Here is a 26,734-nt window from a genome sequence, read left to right on the forward strand (position 1 = left end):
CAAATTCCTTAGATTATATGGCATATCGTCTCAATAATTGGAGTGCATTGCCAACTGTACCTTCTGAAATAGTTTTTATTGGAACTGGAACTTGAGGTGGAGATGACAATTCTTTGAGTAGCAGTGTAAATGCTGTGTGGATTTACATACATTATTGCAAATTATTATTTTAAATGTACGTCGCAAGATAGAATTTTTTGGAGTTTCTAAGAAGATGGTTGCTTCTCAGTAAGATCTTTCACCAACACAATAGTCGCAAAAAAATTTTGGATAGACTAAATTAAGACACATTCGATAACACTTGGAGAAGTGCTATATGGGTGGAGTTGATGGGTTGGTTAGTGATCCTTGAAAAAATTAACACTATGAAGAGGTCAAAAAGTATAAATGTTATTGTTGAAAGTCAAATTTCTTGTATGCTGTGTGGCCTTGATGATGAGGATATAGATCACTTATTTGTACCCAATAATTATGTACCAATGCTATGGTCAAAAGCTATATATGTTGATAGGAGAAATTTTGTGGGTGAAAGCGAGGGGAGTAAAGGATTTCTTTGAGTCATGGTGTGAATAAGATGGTGTCAAATGTGGTAAAAGAAAATGGTTGAATTTATAGTATGCTGTCTTTTGGGTCTCTCGGAGGCTTAGGAATCAACAAGTGTTTTAAAGTAGAGAAATCCTAGTGAATGAAGCTGGGGAAAAAATCTTATCTCGTTGAAAAGAATGGGACATCCTTAACAATAAAGGATTGATGAGGAAACATCCACGGATGCTTGGTGTTGCCGCGGCCAGCAATGTGGATCAGAATCAAAATAATTTGATAGGGGCTTGGCTGTGTTAATTTTGTTGCTCATAAACGGTGTATGGCTATTGGGAGTTATTTTTTAATTTCTGAAGAGAAAATGCTGGTTTTATTATGTGAATTTTATGGTACAGGTTCAACAGTGGAAGCTCTAGTCAAGTAGTCATTGGTTTGGAGATGATCATCTGATTTATGCTTGAGAAATCATTGGCATCTATTGATCAGCTAATAATTAAAACTGATAAAGTATGTTCAATTAATTGGTATAAGGGGATGAATAATAATTTGCGGAGATTAAATTTTCAAAGGAATAAGCCGAAGAATTTATCATAAGAAGTTGGCACTTTAAAGATGCAACTTATCACACAAAAGGAGTTTTGCTATCTGGATAAGTGAAGGAACTATGAATCAGAGATGAATTTTAATAGGGTGCTATGGTGTTAGTTTCTTTCTCTCTTTTTTGGCTTTGGTTTTGCTCGTTACTGTCCAAGTCAGCTGCTCCTTAATGCCAATACCATAGGAGTGGGGTCAAGTTGGCTTATGCTGCTTTTCTTTTGTTGTGGATGTCTTGTACTTCTGGTTTGTAATGTCTCAAAACTTTAAAATTTTGTAACGTCTTTCGCCACTTTGCCTGCGTAGGGGTGGCAACGGAGTGGGTAGGGGCGGATTTTTGCTCTACCCGACCCCGTCCCGCCGTACACCAACCCGTATAGAACCCGTCCCACTTCTACTTGCAGGTAGTAAAACGCTGAACCCTAACTCGCCCCTGCGGGTATCCGTTCCGCCCCTACCCGCCCCTATAATTATTAAAATCCAATAAATACAATTAAATTTCAAAATTTATATAACCATCATCACATATATAACATAAATTAAAGTAAAAATTTAAATATGATACAATATTATTAATTATTTACTAATTGTTTTACATATATTATACATATTATATATTAAAATAATATATGTTATATATATAGCGGGACGGGTAGGGGCGGGTATTACCTAAACCTGACCCCGTCCCGCCCCTCCCAAGAACCCGTCCCGCTAAAAATCCGCCCCGGTGCGGGACGGGTAATTACCCGCCCCGAGCGAGTAGGGGCGGGGTGGGTACCCGCGGGTTCGGATGGTATTGCCATCCCTATTGCCTGGGGGTCGAAAATTCTACCAACAATAAAAAAACCTAACATTTCTCTATTTTTTTTAGATCGAAAAAAATAATAAATTAAAAGGTAAAGTATTAAATTAGTCTTTACATTTGGATCTAATCCTGCTTTAGTCGGTAAAATTTAAATTGTCTTATTTAAATCCAATTTTTTTTAACTTCAATTTAGTTTTACCATGAGTTCAAGATTAAATAATTAACGGAATATCCTACTTGCCAGGATTGCAAAAACGAGGTCAATAATTTGGAAAAGATGTACAAGCTCGAGAGGTACAGAATTAACAGCGGATGCATCTACACAAGCTGCTAACTTTGTTGGTTCAAGCATATGGAGAACATAGTTGGGAACTCGCTTTCCGCAGAAAAGTTCGCCAGCGACAATGAGGACAAGGTCATCATCACCTTCACTGTGGGAACTCTCCTCGGCACTTGAAGAGGTTGGTTATGAGTTTTTCAGATTTAAAAACTGAGTTTCGTTAATTATTTAACTTTAATTTGACTTCACGGTAAGACTACATTAAAACTAATTGAGACTTTTTTAGATTCAAATAAGACATTTTAAATTTTAGGGACTAAAAGAAAATTAAACCCAAACGTAAAAAATCAATTTAATATTTTATCTTGAGTTAAATATTGTTTTATATTATATTAAATAATTTAATTAAATATATTAAATTATTTAATATCTTTTAATTATTATTATGTGGAGAGTAATCACAAAATTAAAACTGTAACCACCGATGAAAATGTCAAATGCGTGAGAAGAATGGACCTTGTTATGTTGATGGTTCTCTTTTATTATTGTGAGACAATAACTAAAATTCATATATATATATATATATAGTAACTATATTTCCTCTATTATTGTGTTATATCCCTTATCTTTGCGGAATAAAGCACCCTAGACAAAAGAATCCATACAATTTAGTCAATATCATAATCCACGTCAAAAGGAAAATTAAAAGATATGATATGATATATCAATTTACGGACCAAATTATCAAATGGTGTTTGTTGTCAACTAGGCGTGGTCTTAGCTGTTACCTTGTCCTCACATAATTCGCGTCACATGTATGGTATTGTGTAACGGATATCCAATATAGCATATATTGAACAACAATAGCATTATTCTTCCATAATAATTATAGAACTCCATGCGTTTCCCATTATAACACCCTAATAAACTTTGATTACTACAATGAGAATATTTTCCCGGCGCACATGTCACCTTGCAAATCACAACCATATATATTATATCCCCTGATCTCAAATTAAATCTAGATGGGTAGTTTGAGCAAATATTCCCTCTCCCCCAATTTCATTAGGTGCATACATTAATACATATACCTTGCTAAATGCTAACTACTTGTCGCTAATTGCTGTTTTGCCACTTGTCAGTGTTTCATATTTTCATTTTATGTATCCTTTGTCATGCATTAAATTCATTTTTATCCGATTAATAACTTCCAACATTCAATTTTGACATGATAGATCTATCTAACTAATATCCTAAAAATACTCCCTAAAGAATTATAGTAAAAAGAATAATATTCAACAGAGTAACACTTTGATTTGATCGCATTTTTACACACAAAGTAATGTTGAGAATCAAAACACAATGACCTTAGCTTGTTCCATAAAAAACCAAAATTGACTAACAAAACAACCCAATCCTATACAGTTAGAGGTGACTTGAACAGAAAGAATTATTGTCACACTGAATCATGGGGATGAAGAATTAATCATTTAAAAATTTGTGGTTTGGAGTAACGGAATCAATCTGTGAAGACTTTGGTCTCCAATTGATAGGCCTTGGTGAAGAATGATGGCCAACAAAGGTAAGTGGCCATTATGCTGCTCATAGTGGATGCACCAATCATCATGTTCATCACTACAATCTGCAGCTGAATCGCTTCCAATGGCGACGCACCTCCCATGATTAGACCAGTCATTGCTCCGGGAAGAGATATTAAACCCACTGTTTTTGTGTTGTCTATCACCGGAGATAGTGCTATAATCAGAGTCCTCTTCAGTTGCTGGTGAGAAGCTTGTCGTGGGGTCGCGCCAAGCGCCAAAGCCGTCTCAACCTAGATACACATTCATATCAGATACATTGAGTTATGAATACATCAAATTTTGGGGCCATAAGTTTTTAATAATTTTGAGTGAAAATTCAAGGGAGTCAACTTTAGGTGAGGTTAATAGTTAAGAGCCGTTAAATAATTTAAATAATTTGACTAAATTTTTATCTATCGATTCTTAATTATCAACTTCACCTAAAATTGACTGCACCTGAATTTCTACTATAATTTTGACTAATATTTAACCATTACAAATATTAAATTATTTTTAATAAATAAATTTTACTAATTTCTAATAAATATAAATACAAATTGTGTTAACTCATATATAAATTTTAATAATACAGGTATAAATTATATATTTTTTTTATAAATGTAAATCTTATAAATATAAATACAAATTATTATTAGCCAAATATTAGTCTAAAATGATAATATTTAGTAATAACACGGATGGTCATCAGTATATTAAATTTTCGAAAGGATGAGTATTATACAACAATGAAGTAGTCATTTTGTATTAGTGCTTATGCCAGCTTTTTTTTTTTAAGAAGAAAAACTTAGATCTACTTTATAAATGATCTAGCTGCACATGTTATCAGAGTTTCAATACACATGACTTTGCTTAATCTGAAAAATTAAATTGCAGTAGTTGGAGGATTAAACAAACTTCTGTCCTTGTTAATAGTAAAATAATAATGCATTAAGGTGTGATGAAATCAACAATACTAATACATGGTAAACACCTAAACGGTCAACTATGACAAGTTAGATGATTCTAATTATTTATTTATTTAATTTAGATGAAACTGTCAATGATATCATTGAAAGCAAAGAAGGTACTACTTGTATTAGTTTAACTAAATAATGAACATATTTATAATTCTATACTCAATTTTAATAGAGTCTTGAAACAACAAAAATCCAGAACAGAGAGTATTCAATAACAATTCCATAGTGAGTACAAGAGTAGTTTTACATATGGTTTAGTTAGGTTTTATCTGATAAAGTATTTGATTTTTTTAAAATGATAATATTAAAGTTTGATTAAACAAAAATTTTCAATAAATATAATTTATTTGTATTTGATAGAATTAGTTTTAATATTTAACATAATTTTAATAATATAAATATAGGAAATGGTAAGAAAGTAAACTATTTATTAGTATGTGATGTTATATCAACATTTTTTAATTTAAAAAAACATATATAAATTAGTTTTAAGAAGTACTTTCATAAAAATCATATATATTTTTCAAAGTTAGGAATGAGACTTGAATCCGCCACTTCTTAGGTGAGTATGGAGAGACTCAGTGTTATATATATATTTAATTTACTAAATATAAATAAGATATTTATATTTAGAAAAAAAAATTATGAACTAGTCTCTCAATCACTCTAATCATCTGAAGAGAGACGGATATTAATATGAGTTTGTAAAAAGCAAGATATACAAACCAAGTTGATTTGAGTCTTAATGTCATCACGAAGTCTCTTCATGGTAACTCCGGTTACAGTCATAGAGTTTCCGACCAACATGCCGGCGACAGGTATGATGTATCTGGGAGTGAAAGGGAACACATTCAATATAACCAGCAAAAACATGGTCACCGATGTTCCGGTCAGTATGGAAGCACCCGCCACATACTTTCCGCTAGGCACGTGTTTCGCTCGCTGCCCCGCTGTATAACCAGCCACTGATACCTGCAGAGGATCCAAATTAAATTCAATTGAATTTCATTTCAATAATTGCCTAAAAGGAAAAAGAGATTTTAATTAACTTAATGAATTCAAAACTTCTTTATAATTAAAAAATAAAATACTAATAAAAAAAAGTACCATGAAAAGGTATGCTAGAATGATCCATCCAGCATTACCCTGATTGAATATGAACTGCAAAACAAAGCCAATGATAGAGAGCTGAATAAACGCCCTCACAATGGCAACAAACATCTCGGACTCTAGGCCCAGCTTCTGCCAGAAAGACAAGCCCACTGCTAGGCCCACCACTGCGGTTGCCGCCACCGGCTTCACCATGCCCTTCAGGAACTCAATCATCCATGCCAAGTCCATGCCCGTATCCTCCTCCCGCTGAAAAAATGTGTTGTTCCTAACAAAGAAAGATTCCATGGCTATGGTGGTGGTTATTGAGATATTATTGGTTGAGATTATAAGGGAAATAGAATATATAAAATAAAATAAAGATCAAAGAAACAGCCTTCCCTTCAATATGCGCTATCTCGTGAAGTCACTACTTATTATACTAGCGTGGCAAACAACATTTTTTTATTATCATTATTAATATTATTTATTTAAGTCAATTAATAATGACTTGTTAGAAAATAAGTGGATAGATTCCTATTGAATGAATTGTATTTCCAGATCGGGACGTACGTACGAGCAAGGACAGTAAAGGTAATATCAAAGTGGAGTGGGTTATTTGGACGGTTGGGGCCTATCATGTTCAACTTCTATCTAGGGAAGGCACCGTATGCTCAATTGTCCTTTTTCTAAAAATGCTCCACTCATACTATGCCAAAACAAATTTTACACCCAGTTCACATCACCCTATGTTTTTTTCCATGTTCTAGTTAGCTTAAAAATCAATCAACAAATCAAATTAAATATATTTATATATATGAATTTGTATATACTGGAATCTTAAGAGGATCTCTTAGCCTTAGGAGAGAGTGGACAGTACTTATTCATATAAAAAAATTGAAAGAAATAAAATCAGCCAAAGTATTTGTTTATTTCTGATTTTTATCATTCAATTTTATCCTCCGATAATGTTAGAGAGACAAAAAAAAATCAAAACTTAATAAATGATAAATAAGACAAGTTATGGTTGTTTTTTGTTAATTTTTTTTTGCTACCAAATATTTTCGTTTTATCTTCAATATTTTTAGAATTTTAAAAAAATAAAATTAGATAAAAAATAAAGATTATAATTAAATTTTTTATAAGTATATATTTTGTATACTTTTATTTTATATTTTTTTTCAATTATAAAATATAAAAAAATCATATACAATACACACTACAAAAAATATTGTAATTATCGACGGCTAAATTTTCTGTCGATATTTTTCGACGGCTTATCGTCGATAAAATGAAAAAGAGATGGTTAAAAATATAATATTCTTCTCAAAAATATAATTACAATCTTCTTCTTCACCTAATTTCACATTTTTTAAAAAAAAAATTTATTTTTAAATGTTGCCAACCACGTATATCTTGTACTCAATATAGTGTCGTCAAATAAATTTTAATTCTAATACAAATATAAATACAAATACAATACATTTAAGAATACATCAGATCAATGATAGTTTAATTTTTGATAAAAATAAAAATAAATAAATTATATATTATTATAAGATGTTGGATATTATATTGACTTATATTTTGTTTAAATTTGAAGTTCTTTTATTATTATTATTATTATTATTTTAGAAGGGTGAAGTTTTTATATATCTCATAAAGTAGTAAATATCATGTGACTTAATAATAGAAAAGGGCATTCTACACCTAAACGAACTAGTAACGTATTTGAGCGTTCTTAGTATTTGAGAACTTAATTCACTTTTGAATGGCCTCGTGTATGTTTGTCTGCTTGAATTGGTCTAAACTTAATTCTTAGTAATGAGTAATGACAAGTTGGTGGTTAATGTGGTTGTTACTTGTTATCCTTGCTGTTCAGGTACGCACATGTCATCCCATCTCATGCCTTATACATCTGCATCTGCTATTATTATTTTTTATTTCTTCAACCATAGTGACCAAAAGAAGGTAGAGATAAGACAAAACATGGATCTTAATTTGTTATACAATGTTCAATTATATAATAATAGTACTGTTATACTTAATTTTTTTTAGTTTCATTGTTAACAACAAATAAATTAATAACTTTCGAGTTTTAAATTTAAGAAGTGGAAACGACTTCTTTTTATGGTTGTCTTAATTGTAATTTCGAAATAAAATTAAAGATAAAAAAACATGCAAAATATTAATCTTAAGTAAAATACAAAAACTAAAAGAGAAAAAAATAAAATGAAGAAAACAAAAAAGTAAAAAATTTTAATTAAAAATAAAAAGTAAAGTATAAATTTGAATTTATTTACTCTCTGATGTCAGAAAGGCAGAGAGCGTTTTTGGGTTTTTAAATATTTTTCAAGAAGAATTGAATTGATTGTAATGTGTACCCAAAACTCTATTTATAGACTAATTTGATGTCAACTGACAATTACTCCTATAATATATCTTTGTCGGTTTTCAAACTTGAATAACCGTTCCACACTTGTTGTCCCTTAACACTCTATTGCTGATATTGATAATTGCTTTCGCACTTTTTATTTCACGCTGTAACACCCTATTACACAGAGTTTTACGCTTAAGTTGTAGAACAGAGGTAGTGTAGTGTTACAGACCTCTAAACAGAAAATATGTACTTATAGTAGTGAAAGAGATATTATGCTAGGAGCCTTGAAAAACGGGTAAACAAAATTCGCAAAATAAAAAACGTAACGCTCAAGGAATAGAGTTACTTGCGTGCTAAGAAACCTAAAAAGTTAAGGATGGAAATAAGCGAGAAGGTAATGGAAGGCCAAAAATACAGCATAACTAACTCCTAACTCTGTTTGCGAAGCCAAGGCTGGCCGGAGATATATATATATATATATCCCAAAATACTCAAAATACAAAATAAGATCCTAGCTCTCCCTCAACCTCTATGAGGAACAAAATAAACAAGTTTAGGTACATATATACATATAAACAGAAAATCCCAAAATAACTCATGGACTATTCCGCTTCAAGGATCCAGACGCCTAGCGAGGAGCCTCTCGACCTGCATCTGAAAATAACAACACAGTATGGGATGAGAACCGGAGGTTCTCAGCATGGTAAAGGTGTCACACGTATAATAAATAAGGTCCTGGAAATGACAAAGGTAATCCTAGAACTCCGTCATACAATTGCAAAACTTAATTTTCTAAGCAGAAACCATAAGAGGGGTAGATATTCTAACCAGTCCTAAACTTACTCATTTTCAAACCTAACATAATCACCAAACCGTTCCACCCTTCCTCCGTTCCTCCATCATCCATAATTTATGCAGAGACAAGCAACCAAACATATTCAAGCACAAGTAAGAAGCAGATAGTGCAAGTAGCAAGTATAGCAGATAGCAGGATATATATTCAGTTAAGCAATTTCAGATAATACATGGCAACCAAAACAAACAAATGCACACGATGCATGCCTGTCCTATGGCTGATGAGGCTCATTTGTCGGTTATCCAGCCAACCCGATAAGTCCGAAAACCTTAGGCTGTCCCCCGTCGCGCATCCCCATGAGTCTATGTATAGATTTCACATTCATTTATCATTTACTCACTCAATGGGGGCTATCCATATCCGGGAATTTATACGTGCCCGATCACCCTTACGACGTAGGGTCCATAGAGTATCGAGATTCAACTTGAAACACGTGGTGGCAAGCCACGGTTCTTACCCAGGGAAACTCGTATCTCAGATGTCATCATTCATAAGCCATTTCATTTTCATAGTCATTATATAATCATTTATCAAAGCCATTGCATTATACTTCACTTAACATTCTCATCTCCTTCATATATCTCATCATTTTACCTCTTACTTCATCCCCAAGTTATGCCAAAATCCTACCTTCCACTAATTACTAAGCTCACTAGTAAAAGCTAAGTTTAACAAGGCAAAAATAGGGGTTTAGGGGTTCAAAACCAAGTTTAAATCTTAAAAACTCAGGTGCTGGAAAACAGGGTGTGTGTACGCACACACCTGTACGTGCACACAGCTTAAGAAAAAAATAGAATGTGTGCGTACGCACGAATGCGTGCGAGCGCAACATCACTTGGTGTGCATGTGCCTCACCTGTGCTAGCGCCACCAACAAAAGGCCTATCCTGGTGTGTGCGTGCGCACAAGGGCGTGCGTATGCACAGGTAAATTTTTGCTATTGTTGGGTGCGTGCGCACAGTTGTGTGTGTGGGGACACATCAGAAAACCTGGTTTTGCTGCAGCATACAAAAATTCAGTTTTTCGCACCAAATTTCCGATGTCGATAACTTCCTCTACAAAATTCAATTTTCTGCAAACTTTATATCAATCTCAAGCTTATTAAACACTTTTTAATTTTAAAACAAATCTCATTTTCATTCAAAATTTGAGAAGCAAGTTATAAACTTCCAAAGTTCATCAAAACCACTTTTTACCAAAACATACCAAACCCCTTTTTTTTTTTTACCAAATTCACATTTCCTACCCACAAAACCTGCACATTTATAGCAAATCAAGCTCCATTTTATTATCACCAACCACTAACACATCAATGCTCATACCATTCCATAAAATTCATACAATAATCCCAATATTCACCATTTCAACCACAAGCTACAGTCTTTAAACATTCTTTAACTTACTCCTTTAATTCATTAATACAACCCATAAATTATCATTGACTAATCAGCAAGCCATAATTACCAAAATCTCATCAACACATACCACAACATCATTAACTTATCATTAATAACTCCAAGAACACATATTAAATGACACCAACAATTCATGCTTATTAATTCCAACACAAGCCCACTCATCAATTCATACAATATCATCACAAAGCTAAACATTCAATGCATTTGACCATTTCAATTTATCCTATAATACTCTAGCCGAAGTTTTCACAAAACTTTACATGTTAAACGCGCGAAACCTAAACCATACCTTGGCCGATCACTTTATTTAGTCCAAGCCAGCCTCTCAAGGTCACAACACAGCCCCTCAAGCCTAGAAAAATCAGCCACAAGCTTAGATTCAATCACCACCAAGCTTCCAAATGCTTACTTTTCAATTCCAATGCTTATATATAAACTTAATTCACACCTAATACACATATATGTTTCAAATTCAGATTTCTCATATAAATGCAAGATTTGGTTAGGGTTTAGGTTGTCCTTACCATATCCACATGCATAGTAACTCAAACCCAATAAGCTCCGCAAGCTAAATCGAACCTAGAACACCAAATTAGCAAAATCTCACTATAGGGTTTTAATTTCAAGAATAGGAAAGGGGGTAGAAAATCTGAGATAGAATTGAAGCTCACTAGTGAAATTGATCCAACAGAAGTGTAGAGCTCGACACGCTAGACGCGTGGCCGTGAACGATGCGGCGATCTGAGCTCAAACGAAAAAGTTATGGTGGATCAAAGGGTTGATGAGGGTTATGAGTTCTCTTTCTCCCCAATCTGGTTGGCGTCGTTGTTGTGTGAAATGGGGTAGAAGGAGCTGCTGCTTCTTTTAAGTTATGGGTCCGGTTGGATTTACGGGCCCAGTTTAGGTTCGGTTCAGCCGGTTTGGTCCATCCGTTCTCATTTTGGGCCAAATTTTTTGAAATTGATATCGAAATTCTCGTTTTGAAGAGCTATGTCCTATTTTGATATTAGATTTACATTTTTAATTTTTCTAATTAAAATTTAATTTATTAACTAATTATTTATCGATTTTAGCAGGATTTACACACGCTCTATTATTTTTACTGACAGCTATATCTTTGAGATATCATAGCCTTAATTGGAGTCTAGTTCAAATTTTGATTAAAATTGCTTTGTTTTTTGTGTCAGTTGAAAACTTTTTTAATATGTTAAAATTGACTTCTTAAAAATAATATAAATTGAAAATAATATTATTTTATATTTATTTACTTAAAATAACGTTTTTTTCAAATAATAATAATCTTTTGCCTAACAAGATCTCCTCCAAATTTTTTCATTTGAAAACCTGCAATGAGTGAAAGTAAAAAAATTTAGTTATTTATTGATATTTATCTTATCTTTGATAAGTTGAGGTGTAAATATCAATTGATATTGAAAACTAAGTGTCAAATACTTTTAAGTTGACACTTTGAACACATATATATTTAATAAATTAAATATCTATTATTAGTAATAAACTTAATAAAATTCTTAAGTCTATAAATTTTTTATATTGATAATTGAATACCTAACTATTAATGGAATTTATTTTTCTGTATGAAACTTCTAAGCATGTCAAACGGTATCTATGGTAATTTTTGACATATTAAATGTATGTTAATTAACTTTTGTCTTAATCTTTGATATTTTAGTTGAGAGTTTTTGACGTTCTTTTATTGTTTTAATTAACAGTATTAATTGACACAATTTTTTTAATCTTAGGAGTAATAGAATTTTAATTTCGTGAAGTCATTTTTTTTAAATGTTAAACTTTAAGTGTTAATTAAATTTGATAAAATTTTTATGCCTAAAAAATTTTTACATTAACATTTTAATAGTTTTAAGTTCAAGCACTAATAAACTCAATAAAAATTTTAAGTCAACGTGACTTCTGTACTTAGGAATAACATATTTAATTGTCAATGAAAGATTATTTTTTGCTCATGAATTTAAATTTGACGCATAATTCTTTTATTTTTTTTTGTTTAGAAAAAATAAGACATAACAATGTAAATAAAAGAGAAAAAAAGAATTTAAAAGACAATAAAAATGAGAAAGAGAAAGTAAAAAATATTAGGATGAATAAGAAAGAAAAAAGAGATAGAGAAACAGAAAAATAAGAGAAGAAAGAAAAAAACAAAAAAAAAAGAAGATTACAATGAACAAGAAAGAGAAAAAAAATAGAAAAATTAAAAAAAGAGAAAAAATAATAATAAAGAAAAGATGAAAGACGATAGAAAAATAAAGAAGAATGAAATCATTTTTTCATTGTTTTTATAATCAAAATTATCCTTTATTTGTAGAGAAGCCATTTACTTTGTACTTCAAAAAAATTTTTTTGATTATCCTCTACATCTTATTCAATAAAATGTAAACATTTGATTATTATTCAATATTTCTTTTATCATCTCTTTATACTTTGCTTTTTTCTTAGCTTTCAACTCTTTAATTTGTCTAATATTTTCAGTAAATTGAGTCATATCATACATAATATTGTTGATTTATAAACTTTTTCCTAATTTCAAGTTTTAATCTATTTATGATCATTTTGACAACTTTAGATTCTAGACTTTGAGTAAAACATCTATTTCTCATGTTTGTGAATCTAGCCAAATACTTATCAATTGATTTTTTTATATTACGTTTAATGGAGAATAAATCACTTACACTGATTCTTAATTCATTACGAAAATTTTTTTATCAAAATCTTTTTCTAACTAATGAATTAAATTTGGCTTTAGATTAGAAAATCATGTAAAGGCATTTCTTGTCAACGAAGAGAGAAACAATTTTATCTTTAAATACTTATTTGACGCCACCTCGTTAATTTTGACAGTATAACGAGCAATATTCTCTACTGATGATTCTTTATCTTTTCCTGAGAATATAATTAATGACTTAGAAAACTTTCATTCTTCGGATAATTCATTTTGTTGGATAAATTCAAGAAAAGAATACACAAACTGAGGTTAATTTACAAATCTAATTTAAATTCCAATCCTTTTAAAATTTGTTTAATTACTTGATTGACATCTTGGCCCAAATGTCATTTTATTCAACAATGTGATTAATATTTTGTTGTAGTCCGGTATTATCTTTTATAACATTACCATCATTTTGATCTTGTCTATCTAAATGCATTTCATATTTAGCATATTTTGTTCTGTATTTATCTTATACTTTAATAAAATCATTTTAATTTTTTTATACTAACTATTTGAGTAATTTAATCTACTTTATAGATTAATTGTTCATACTTAATATTTGTCGATTCAATAAAAAATTAAGTATTTTTATCATATGATGGGTCAATATATTAGCCAAATTATAATGATTTTTATTTATCTGTTGATAAAATTTTACCAATGTATCAACAATAATCATAGAGCTTTCTGATGGTAATCTTTTTGATATATTAAAAGAACTGAATTTGTGATTTAAAAAATAGAAAAATAATTATATTTTATTGTGTTCGCATTTAAAAGAGTAAGCAATATATTAAGTAAAATTTGTGATCTTAAAGTTGAAAAATTTTTCATTTTGACGCATGGATTCTGATAGACATAGTTTTAAATTAGTGAGTAAATATGATTAATCAAACCTTGTGTTACTACGGATGGGGCAAATCCTGATATCACATAGTGTTTGTATGAGATGCACTTAACTCATGATGGATATGGCCAACGCCATCAAGTCTCACCGACAATAAGGTAGTCTTTGTGGTTTGAAGTATAAAAATATTTTCAATTTTCTTTTCTCTTTTATTATTGGAAGTAGAAAATATTGTGGATGAATTTCACATGTTCATTAGCACTAATTTTTTAGTATCCAAAAACAAATTTTCACAACGTAACTTTTTGCAAATTTGAGTTTTTTTACAGAACTACTATCTATGACAATGTTTTAATGGGAGTGTCAATTTGTTTTACTCAATTTTTTGTTCTATATATTTTTAATAATAATAATTTAACAATTTTTGAGTTTTGTTTCACAATCTTAATTCAAAAAGCGAAAACGACTCTTATTGTGGGCAGGCACGGACCTAATAACAATGAGGGGGCACTTGCCCCCGAAGAAAATTACCCTACTCATCTCCTAAACTGTTCAAGCTGTGATGTTGATGGTTTGATGAACTAGAAGGGATTAAGTTCCTCTCTTAATCCCTTCTAGTTCATCAAACCATCAACATCACAGCTTGAACAGTTTAGGGCATGAGATTTTCTTCATCTTAAAAATGTTTTATACATTCCTTCTTTTAATTTTAAACTGATCTCTGTGTAAAAGTTAACCTCAAACTTACATTGTCAACTATTAATCAATAATAAGTGTTGTGAGATACAAGATCGATTCACATCAAAGATGATTGGCAATGCTGAGTGTATAGAAGGGTTATATACAATGAGTAGAGAACTAGAATTCTCTCACTTTCCCCCTCTTCCAACAAAGTAAGTTTCATTGGCGGCAATTACGACTACTACTCATCCTATCACACCTTCACGCAGTGAGCACAACAACATTTGGTATCTTAGATAAGGATACATACCCATGCATAAATTGATTTTTTTGAAGAAGTATTATCCTTTTATAGATTGTATTGCTTCAAAACTTCCTCGTGATTTGTATCATTTTGCAAAACAAAAGAAATTATCTTTTAATCTTAGTACAACTGAAATAAAAAATTGTTTTGACTTAGTTCATATGGATATCTGGGTCCTATTTATGTCCCTTCCAATGAAGGACATAGGTTTTTGTTGACTGTAGTGAATGGCAAAAGCAGATTCACTTGAGTTTTTTTATGAAAACCAAATCTGAAGCATCACAATTGGTTATTAATTTTGTGAATTTTGTCAGAATACAATTTGAAAAACAAGTTAAGTGATAAAGGACTGATAATGGGGCAGAGTTCACTCTAAAATTCTTTTTTGTAGGAATTTTACACCAAACTTCTTATGTAGAAACACCAGAGCAAAATAGGATTGTAGAGAGAAAGCACCACCATATTTTAGGTGTTGCTAGAGCACTACTATTTCAATAAGGAATTTCACATTGTTTTTGGTAATATACAGTTGCTCACGCCATTCACCTAATTAATAGGCTGCCCAACACTAACTTGGATAATGCTAGTCCTTACAAGCTTTTGTATAGTAACTTACCCGACCTTTCATATTTAAGAGTATTTTATTCTCTTGCATATGCCTCCACATTAACAAATGGGCTTTCGACTTATTGATTTAAAATGAAAGAAAATTTTCATATCCAGAAATGTAACTTTTTATGAAACTCATTTTCTATTTTTACATTTCACTTTATTTCTGTGGTACCCACTCGTACTCCACAATGCATTGATCTTTTTTAATATGATACACCATCCACACATCATTTGCAATCACCCACACATACCACACTCACAGATTCAAAAGAACATTTCTCAAGTTCAATGCACTCAGTAATTTTCTCACACACCATTGCACCCATTACTACACTACACACTAACACCGCACCATAAAAAAAATCTTATGCCCTAAGCTGTTTAAGATGTGATGTTGATGGTTTGATAAATCAGAAGGGTTAGAGAGGAAAAAAATAAGTTTTTCTCAGCCCCACTGTGTTTTTAATTTTTTTTAAAAATAGTTATATATAATGTGTTTCTACTTCAAATTTTAAATGGCCCAGTAGAAATAAACTAAATCTAATTGGCTAAAGTCTCAAATTCACTTTTTTTCTCTATTATTTTGACTATTATTTAACCTAACCAAATTTAGTTTTTGTGCCGTCACTCCTTTATTCCCTTAAACCCTCTTCTTATTTTTTTATTTTTAACCTTCTTTTTCTATTTCTTATTTAGTGGTCACATCCTCTTCATCAAAAGGTAAATTTAAAATTTTTCATGTTTTTTTATATAATTCTCTATGACTCTATATATCTTCCAAATTTATTATTTTTTTAATATTTTTAATTATAAATTTTAATTCAAACAATTATTGTTTAAGTATTAATATAATATTTTATTCTCTTCATAATTTTATATATTTTATTTTATTCTCAATTTATTCATTCTTATTACTTGTTTTTTTTATCTTTTATTTTATTATATATATGTACCTATGTTGCATATAAATTTTTAAAATAAATTGATTAATTTACTAATTTAAAATATATGTTTTTTAGAAATAATAATAAAATATTTTAATTATAATACATAATTAAACAGATGTATAAAATTTTTAGTCTAATATTATATTAAAATTAAATTAAAAAATATATATTAAATTTAATTGTTTAAAAAAATGGAAAAGAAATTATAAATTAAGTTTCTATTATTTTATATAAACATATTTTTTATATACATATTTAATTTTTTAATATTTATATATAATTCTAATTTTAAATTATAAATACTAGTGTATTATTAGGTGTTAATGTGTCAATTGATTTAATTTTTTATTATTAAATATGTCTAAAAAAATTAGTTAGAATAATAAGTTATCTATAATTTAATTAAAATATTTTAAGTTCAAGTTTTAAAAATAAAAAATATTTTTTATAAATTATATATAATGAATAGTATTTTAAGAATAAAAATATTTACCAACTCTTTTTAATTTTTATATTTCCATAATAATGTTCAATAAAATTTATTTTAGTGTATATATTTTTGTTCTTACTCCTAAATTTTTTTGGGTCCGTCACTAATTGTGGGTGTTTCAAGGTTTCCATTGTAGTTTCGAAAATAAAATTAAAGAAAAAAAGAAAACATGCAAGATGTCGAAGTTAAAGTAAAATGCAGAAATTAAAAGAAAAAGGCAGAAGATGAAAAAAAATTAAAAAATGTAAAAAACTTTAATTAAAAATAAAAAGTTGAATACAAATTTAAATTCAGACTTCAAAAGAATTACTTAAAATTTTCAATTTTATTCTTTGATGTCAGGGAGGCTAAAAATATTTTTGAATTTTCAAGTGTTTTTCAAAAATAACTGAACTGATTATAATGTGTGCCCAAAATTTTATTTATAAACTAATCTAATATCAACTGACAGTTACTCTTATAATATATCTTCGTTAGCTTTCGCACTTGTTATCCTTTGACGCTCTATTGCTGATATTGATAACTGTTCCTATCATGGTTCTGAAAACCGGACCGGACCGGCCGGTTCAACCGGAATAATTGGAAACCGATTACCTAGCCTGTCCGGGTAACATAAAAAATCGTCGGACAAAAAACCGGTAAAAACCGGTCAAATCGGCGATTAACCGGTGAACCGGAAGAACCGTCCGGTTTTTTAACGGTTTTTGGTTTAAAAACTAAAATGCTAAACGACGTCGTTTTGGTTATAAAAAAAAAAAAGAAAACGCGTAAAAAGGAACGCAGCGTTGAAGCCCTAATCAGTTTCCCTTCCCCTCTCCAGATTTCAGAAATCACCACCATTCACCCAAGCTCCAGAAATCACCATCGCCACCCACAGCCATCAGTGAAGCCCACCGCCATTGTCATCGCTACCGCATCTCGTTTTGGATTTTTTTTTTTAAAAAAAAAGGGTGAAACTGAAAACTGAAAATGCGTGTTGAATTGGTGAATTCACCATACCCTAATCCCTAATCTGGTAATCCAAGAAAGAAGCAAGAACTAAGAAGCCAAGAGGCAAGAATCCAAACCGACGCCGGCGCTAGGGCCACTCACCGTCGCGGGCCACTCAACGTCGCGGGCACTCTCCGTCGCGGGTCAGTCACCGTCGCGGGCCACTCACCGTCGCTGCTCACTCACGTCGCGGGCCACTCACATCGCGGATAAGTTCTGGGTTTCTACTTTCTGGTATTGTTTTCAACTTTTCATTTTTAGTTCTGGCTTTGTGTTCCTCACTTCCTCAGACTTCAGTTCTTCTGTTCTTCTTGTTTTTTTAATTTTTTTATTTTGTTTTTTATATGATTAATCAAATGTGAATAAATTTGTTGTAGCTTGAATTTGAATACTTGAATTCTGCTCTGTTCAATAATGAATACTTGAATAATTTTGTTTTTCATTTTTTGATTTCTTCAATTCTGCTCTGTTGAATACTTGAATGCCATATGATGAAATATATTGGTCTGAATTCTGGGTTTTTCAATTCTGCAATGTTAAAAAAATTGAATCTGTTCAATTCTGGGTTCTTCAATTCTGGGTTTTTCAATTCTGGGTTTTTCAATCTCCATTAGTTCAATTCTCTAATGTTCAATTCTGCTCTGTTGAATACTTAAATGCCATATGAATTCTATGAACTATTAACTATGAGTTGATATATTGGTCTGGATTCTGGGTTTTTCAATTCTGCAATATTCAATTTTTTGATTTCTTCAATTTTGATCTCTTGAATACTTGAATGCCATATGAATTCTATGAACTATGATTATGTATTGAATTTTTTTTAATTTGACTCTATATTTAATTAAACCGGTTCAACCACGGTTAAACCATTGAACCATTGAACTAGTTATTTGACCGATTCAATGACCGGTCCGGTTTTTGTAACCTTGGTTTCTACACGATTTACTTTATCGGTGACAGTTATATCTTTGAGATTTCATAGCCCATAATTTGAGTCTAGTTGAAATTTAATTAAAATTATTTTATTTCTAGTATCAATTAAAAGCTTTTCTAATATATTAAAATTGACTTCTTAAAAATAACATAAATTGATAATAATATTATTTTATATTTATTTATTTAAAATAACTCTTTTTTTTTAAGTAATAATAATTTTTTTGCCTAACAAGTACATATATACCGAGACGGAAACAAACAAAATTATTGCCCTTTTCAAAGTTTATTAAACCTATAATTAATTAATTTGCAAAAATTTTTAAAAAATAACATTATTTTGAGTAACGCAAATTTTACGCATCTTCTAAACTTATATTTGTTGTCTATTCACTCAACTTAATACTAAATTAATTGTGTTATATATTTGTTACGGTAGGTAACCGGAGATTAGTCCAATGGATGGCGTTCGGCGGCCCAAGTGTATAATGGAGGAGGACTCCAGGTAGGTCCGCAACTCGGGAGGCTCCGTCCGACTTGTGCTCGCGCGTGAATGGGGGGTGGTACCTGCAAGGACACTCCGATGCCTAAGTTAGCAAGGGTGTAAGCAGGTCTTAGAGAGTATTGGACTTAGGAATACCTGAGGCGTGTCAGTGTACTTATAGTGGTGAGCCAATAACCACCGTTGGAGTAGTGCCGTATCTTTAGGATAATAACCGTCCCATTATCTTAGGGAGGTTAAGATATGGCTTTATGAAGTGGTTAGAGAGATTTCAGGGGCGGTTACTCATTTGAATGAGTATTTATCTGCCAGCTAATCTCATAACCGACTTCTTCGTACTAAGTCGTGGTTGACACCGACTTCTTGAGTGGTGGTGGGTGTTTTGCTAGGCTTAATCTATTTGGATCAGGTCTTTCGATCGGACCTGGGCCCTTAACATTGGGCCAGGGTATGAACAGTGCCCCTACTTGAGCCCAAGGCCCTTTTAAGGCTTGGGTTCAAGTATTTAACTCGGGTTCGTAGCCGACCTTCACGGGTTTTGAAACCGACGTGATTTTCGCGACCTTTTGTTTCTGACAGTTACGTCAATTCAAGCGTCGTGTCCGTTGAGGAAGCGTTTAGGGATTGAGGGCTTTGGTAACGGTGCAGTCGCATTAATGGCTGCCTCGTTTTTACCATTATGCCCCTTAGCCTATTTATAAATACTTTCCCTATCTTTCCATTTTCCGTTTCTGCGATCTTTCAAACTTCTCCTTATCCTGTTCGCGTTGCATCCTTGCGTTCAAAGATTTCTGTTCTTCTCCAACCGTCATTTTCGGATAAAGGTTAGCTTTGCTTTTTTCATGTCATGCTTTTTGTTTGCATGTTTTGTTTTGCAAGTAGATAGGTTGTCCTGTAGATTCTAGTTTCGAATCTTTCTCCTTAGAGGCCGTGTTTTTTGATTTTTCCTTTTCCTTTTCCCTTTTTGTAGGTTTCAGCCACTTTTCTTTATATAAAAAATGGCTTCCGTAGACGTTCTTTCTCAATGGTTAGATGTTACGGTCCTTGGGGAGGAACCGTTGGTCGACGCTGAGTTCATCACTCATCTTCGTACTCATCACAGGCTCTGTACTTTAGAGGAGGACGAGCCCAAATATGAACTGATAACCCCGGGTCCTGAAGACCGGGTATGTTTTGGGAGAGAAAATGAGGAGGCCCCTCATTTTTTCTTTATGTATGAGTGCATGATCACCCGTTTGGGTGTTTTTCTTCCTTTCTCAAATTTCGAGATATCTGTTTTGCATTATTGTAATGTTGCCCCTACTCAACTTCACCCCAATTCTTGGGGTTTTTTGAAGATTTATCAGTTTATAAGCCATGCTCTGGACTTTCCGACCTCTCTAAAAATTTTCTTCTTTCTCTTTCATGTGACCAAGCCCTTTAGTGGGCTCAACAATAAACAGCAATGGGTATCCTTCCGAGCCATTCAAGGTCGGAGGATTTTCACTCTTTTTGACGAATCTTTCCACGACTTTAAAAACTTCTTTTTCAAAGTTCAAGCCGTAGAGGGTCACCACCCCTTTTTTCTGGATGAGCATTCCTCTCCCCGCTTCCCCCTTTATTGGTCGCCGCCCTCCTCTTGTGAAAAATATGGTTCCGATGACCTGGATGAGGTGGAGGCGGCCATTGTAGGGTTTTTCCGAGAAGCGTGGGGGAGGTCCCCATATTTGGATACCAGAAAAATTCTTCAGGGAACACCGACTTTCGTTCAATCTCAAATAGGTAGTGCATTCATTCTTTATTTCCGAGTTGTTTCCGCCGACTTACATTTTACCGACTTGTAACTTGGTTGTTTCTTTTGTAGATATGGCAAAAAAGAACGCTCAGGAGGCCTACCAAAGGGTCCGGGAGGCCAAGGCGAAGTCCCGGGCCAGGTCCGGGGGTGCCGGGGCGATCACTTCTCCTCCTCCTCCCCCTCCTCCTCCTAAGAATACTGGCACTCCTTCTGAACCCATTGTTATTTCTTCCTCAAGTTTGCCCCGACCACCCCCTCCTGCCCAAATTCTCTCCGAGCCCGAGAAGAAGAAGCGCAAGACTTTAGAGTCTGGCTCTTCTTCTTTTGATGGTGGGGTTAAGGCGGATGCTATGGCATTCGTCCGAAAGAACATCTATCCTTTTATCAGTATGGATGATGTTTCTGTTCGAAACCACCTCACTACCATGGCTGAGGAGAGTTTTAGGGCGGCGGGTGTTTGCGGCAAACTTTTGGACATCTTTGAGAAGGCTCCCCTTAGCTCCTTGGGTGCAACCTCGAGGGTTGAAGAGTTGGAGGGGAGACTTCGCATTTTTGAAAAACATGAGAAGGAGCTGAAGGAGGAGAGAGATGAGTTAAGGAGGGAGAGGGATCACCTGAAGGAGGAGGAGGGTAAGCTACGGGCCCAATGTACTTTGGAGGCTAATCTGAGGAAGACGGCGCAAGACAGCTACCACAGCTTATTTCAAGATATTGTGGCCGTGAGGAAGGACTTGCTGAACTCTCGGAACGCATACGCCGAGTTGGAGGACTCTATCGCCGATGGTGCCGAGGAGTCTTGGAGAATTTTCTTGGAACAAGTCAGAGTTATCGCTCCCGACTTGGACCTTTCTCCTTTACATCCCGATAAGGTAGTTATTGATGGCGCCATCGTTGATCCTCCTGTCCCCGAGGTCATTTCCGAGTCAGACCTGAAGACTCGGGGACAGAGAATTATCGAGTCTCCTCCTCGTCCTACGGATGCCTCGGGTTCTTCCTCCGTTCCTCTCCCGGTCCTGGTGGCGCTTCTCCTGGTGGTGGTGATTCCTCTATTCCGATGAAAAAATGACTTTTATTTTGTGGCTATATCGGGGCCCGGCCTGTGGGTCCCTCTTTTTTAAACTTCTATTTATTTGTTGGTGCTTGTGAACAATCTCTCTTTCTGGCCTTTTGAGGCCGTAAACAAAATATTCCATCCGTACCCTTTTTTGGATAAGGGTTTTAAAAATAAATGCCCCTTTTTTGGATAAGGGTTTAAGTTACCTTTGTGCTTGCATATGCTTTTCTGTTTTGGATATGTTTGATCTTTTCTGAAAAAACCTTTTGTTGGCTTGTATTGTTTTCTCAAGCCCTTTTCGTTCAAAGGTTTGTATGCAACCTTTGAACTTTTTCCAGGTTTTGATGTCTCTTTTGTTATCCTTTATACTCAACTTTTGCTTTAGTGAGTTTTTGTGACTTAGGTTATTTTTGCGATGCGTTTTTCATTTACTCGGAATATATCCGAGTTTTTCTACTCGGGTTTTTGTCTTTGACTTATGAGTCGGACTGTTCCCGAGTTTAATACGATCAACTCATATAACCTCTTTACACCGACTTGTACCTCGTCGTTTCATCCTGACGACCATGTTAGGTCGGTTCATGGGATTTTCACGTTTTGTCGAGCTTAAGTCGGCGCGTTTCGTAGAAAGACTTATAAAAGATAAAGGAGGATATTTAACAGAGACATAGTAATGAAAAAGATCTTTATTAATTGGGAAGGTACCTTTTTGCTACTAAGGGTCTTGATATCCTATTTTCCCCTAGCCTCTACTATGATGCCTCGTTAAAAACCCTTCTCCAGAAAAAACCCTTTTCTTTGGGAAAAAATCGTGAAGTTTGGGAAAAGAGTACATCAGGGAGTAGAGTTCGCTTTTAACTGTAGTACCTTTTCATATTACAAGCATGCCACGACCTTGGTAGCTCAGTGCCATTTAGGTCGGTTACTTTATAATAACCTTTTCCTAAGACTTCCTTGACTTTGTATGGTCCCTTCCAATTTGCGGCGAGTTTTCCTTCTCCCGATTTGTTGACTTCGATGTCATTTCTGATTAGGACCAAGTCATCTGTAGCGAATGTTCTTCGAATGACTTTTTTGTTGTATCTGGTAGTCATCCTTTGCTTTAGTGCAGCTTCTCTTATCTGGGCCCCCTCACGGACTTCGGGGAGCAAGTCGAGCTCCTCTTTGTGCCCCTGTATATTTCCGACCTCATCGTGGAGAATTACCCTTGGGCTTTGCTCACTGATTTCTATTGGAATCATGGCTTCTACGCCATAGACTAATCTGAAGGGCGTTTCTCCTGTGGCAGATTGGGGAGTTGTCCTATAAGCCCATAATACTTGAGGGAGCTCTTCAGCCCAAGCTCCCTTTGCTTCCTGTAGTCTTTTCTTTAATCCTGCCAGTATGACTTTGTTAGCTGCCTCGGCTTGCCCATTGGCTTGTGGGTGTTCTACCGAGGTGAACTGATGCTTGATTTTCAGACTGGCTACTAGATTTCTGAAGGTGGCGTCGGTGAATTGGGTTCCATTGTCTGTGGTAATGGAATAAGGTATTCCATACCTTGTGATAATGTTTTTGTAGAGGAACCTGCGACTTCTTTGGGCGGTGATAGTGGCTAGTGGTTCCGCTTCTATCCACTTTGTGAAGTAATCTATTCCCACGATCAAGTATTTGACTTGCCCTGGTGCTTGGGGAAAAGGACCTAACAAGTCCATTCCCCATTTTGCGAAAGGCCAGGGGGAAGTTATACTGATGAGCTCTTCTGGTGGAGCCACGTGGAAATTTGCATGCATCTGGCATGGTTGGCATTTCTTCACAAATTCTGTGGCATCTTTCTGCAAGGTTGGCCAGTAGAATCCGGCTTGGATTACTTTTCTGGCTAATGACCTTGCTCTGAGATGATTTCCGCAGATTCCACTATGTACCTCTTCCAATACCTCGGCGGTTCTTGAGGTCGGTACGCACTTCAGCAATGGTGTTGATATCCCTCTTCTGTAAAGGACATTTCTCACCAAAGTATAATGTTGTGCTTCCCTTCGGATCTTTTTAGCTTCTTTTTCCTCTTTGGGGAGGATGTCGAATTTCAGGTATTCGACTAAGGGGTTCATCTATCCGAGGTTTAGGCCGGCTACCTCAAGTATCTCTTGTTCGTCCTCTGTTTTTGATACCGAGGGTTCTTGGAGGGTTTCTTGGATCAGGCTTCTGTTGTTCCCTCCGGGTTTTGTGCTTGCTAACTTGGATAGGGCGTCAGCTCTGCTATTCAGATCCCGAGTTATATGCTTAACTTCGGTTTCCGCAAAGTGCCCAAGGTGCTCCAAGGTTTTTTCCAAGTACCTCTTCATATTGGGGTCCTTTGCCTGATACTCTCCGCTTATTTGGGAAGTCACCACTTGTGAGTCGCTGTAGATCATCACCTTTGCAGCGCCAACTTCTTTTGCTAATTTTAATCCGGCTATCAAGGCTTCATACTCTGCCTGATTATTTGAAGCCGGAAATTCAAATTTTAAGGAGACCTCTATCTGGGTTCCTTTTCCATCTACCAATATTATGCCTGCGCCGCTCCCCGTCTTGTTAGAGGATCCGTCTACATAGAGTTCCCATGTAGTCGGTTTTTCCTCTTGTTCACCTGCATATTCTGCAACGAAGTCGGCGAGACATTGGGCTTTAATTGCTGTCCGAGTTTCATATCTCAAATCGAACTCGGAGAGTTCTATCGCCCATTGAACCATTCTCCCTGCAACATCCGTCTTTTGAAGGATTTGCTTCATGGGCTAGTTCGTACGGACTCTTATTGTGTGAGCCTGGAAGTAAGGTCGTAGCCTTCGTGAGGCTATCACTAAGGAGTAAGCAAACTTCTCTAGTTTGTGGTACCTTAGCTCAGGACCTTGTAGAACCTTACTGGTGAAATAGACCGGGTGTTGCCCGACCTCGTCTTCTCTGATCAGGGCTGATGAGACAGCCCTGTTTGCGATGGATAGGTATAGGACGAGGTCTCTCCCCGGTATTGGTCGAGTTAGTATAGGAGGTTGGCTTAAGAATTTTTTGAATTCTTGGAATGCCTCCTCACACTCCAGAGTCCATTCAAACTGACATCCCTTCCTTAATAGGGAAAATAATGGAAGGGATTTTAGTGCCGATCCTGCCAAAAACCTGGAGAGGGCTGCAAGTCGGCCATTAAGCTGTTGAACCTCTCTCAAACAAGTCGGGCTTTTCATTTCTAGGATAGCTCTGCATTTGTCGGGATTGGCCTCAATCCCTCTTTGTGTTAGCATGAAGCCTAGAAATTTCCCCGCTTCTACTGCGAAGGCACATTTTGCGGGATTTAGCCTCATCCCATGCAACCTTATAGTGTTGAAGACTTGTGAGAGGTCGGTTAAGAGGTCGTTTTCTTGCTTGGTTTTTACTAACATGTCGTCAACGTATACCTCCATTAGGTTCCCTATATGGGGGGAAAACACTTTGTTCATCAGCCTTTGATACGTGGCTCCTGCATTCTTTAGTCCGAATGGCATGACCACGTAGCAATAGTTGGCTTTTGGTGTGATGAACGATGTTTTCTCCTGATCGGGTTCATGCATCGGGATTTGGTTATATCCCGAGTAGGCATCCATGAATGATAGGTATTGGTACCCCGAGCTGGAGTCCACCAGGGTATCAATACTCGGTAGAGGATAAGGGTCCTTAGGACATGCCTTATTCAGGTCGGTATAGTCGACGCACATTCTCCATTTACCATTTTGTTTTTTGACTAGCACTACATTGGCTAGCCATGTTGGGTATTTGACCTCTCTAATAAAGCCGGCTTCCAGGAGCGCCTGTACTTGTTCTTCTACTATTGAGGCTCGTTCTGGACCGAGCTTGCGTCTTCTTTGCTGTACAGGTCGGGACCCTGGGAAAATCGAGAGCTTGTGGGACATGAGCTCGGGATCAATCCCGGGCATGTCGGAAGCCTTCCATGCGAAGAGGTCGGAATTAGTTCTTAGGAGCTCTCCCAACCTTTGTTTTAGGGTTTCCCCTAGGTTGGCTCCTATGTAAGTGTTTTTTCCTTCCTCCTCACCGACTTGTATCTCCTCGGTTTTTCCTCCCGGTTGGGGTCGTAGTTCTTCTCTGGTTCTTGCTCCACCCAACTCTATGGTGTGGACTTCTTTGCCCTTTCCTCTCAGATTTAGGCTTTCGTTATAGCACTTCCTCGCCAATTTCTGATCTCCCATCACCGTTGCTATTCCTCCTGGAGTTGGGAATTTCATGCAAAGGTGAGGAGTTGATACCACTGCTCCCAGGCGATTAAGGGTAGTTCTGCCGATTAAGGCATTGTAGGCTGACCCTTCATCGATGATTATAAAGTCTATGCTAAGAG

General features: G+C 34.6%; 1 protein-coding gene across 1 annotated transcript; it reads right to left on the reverse strand.

Annotated features, from left to right (window-relative positions):
- Window positions 1-3,499: 3,499 nt before the first annotated feature.
- On the reverse strand, window positions 3,500-6,297 carry LOC130932970 (protein ALUMINUM SENSITIVE 3). The gene is made up of 3 exons (XM_057862446.1): window positions 5,884-6,297; window positions 5,503-5,748; window positions 3,500-4,050 (listed from the first exon to the last, which is right to left on the reverse strand). The coding sequence occupies exons 1-3, from the start codon at window positions 6,172-6,174 to the stop codon at window positions 3,739-3,741; spliced, it is 849 nt and encodes a 282-aa protein (XP_057718429.1). The 5' UTR covers window positions 6,175-6,297; the 3' UTR covers window positions 3,500-3,738.
- Between the last annotated feature and the right edge of the window lie 20,437 nt (window positions 6,298-26,734).

Source organism: Arachis stenosperma, chromosome 6, assembly GCF_014773155.1.
Source record: "Arachis stenosperma cultivar V10309 chromosome 6, arast.V10309.gnm1.PFL2, whole genome shotgun sequence".
In the NCBI taxonomy this organism is placed as follows: Eukaryota; Viridiplantae; Streptophyta; class Magnoliopsida; order Fabales; family Fabaceae; genus Arachis; species Arachis stenosperma.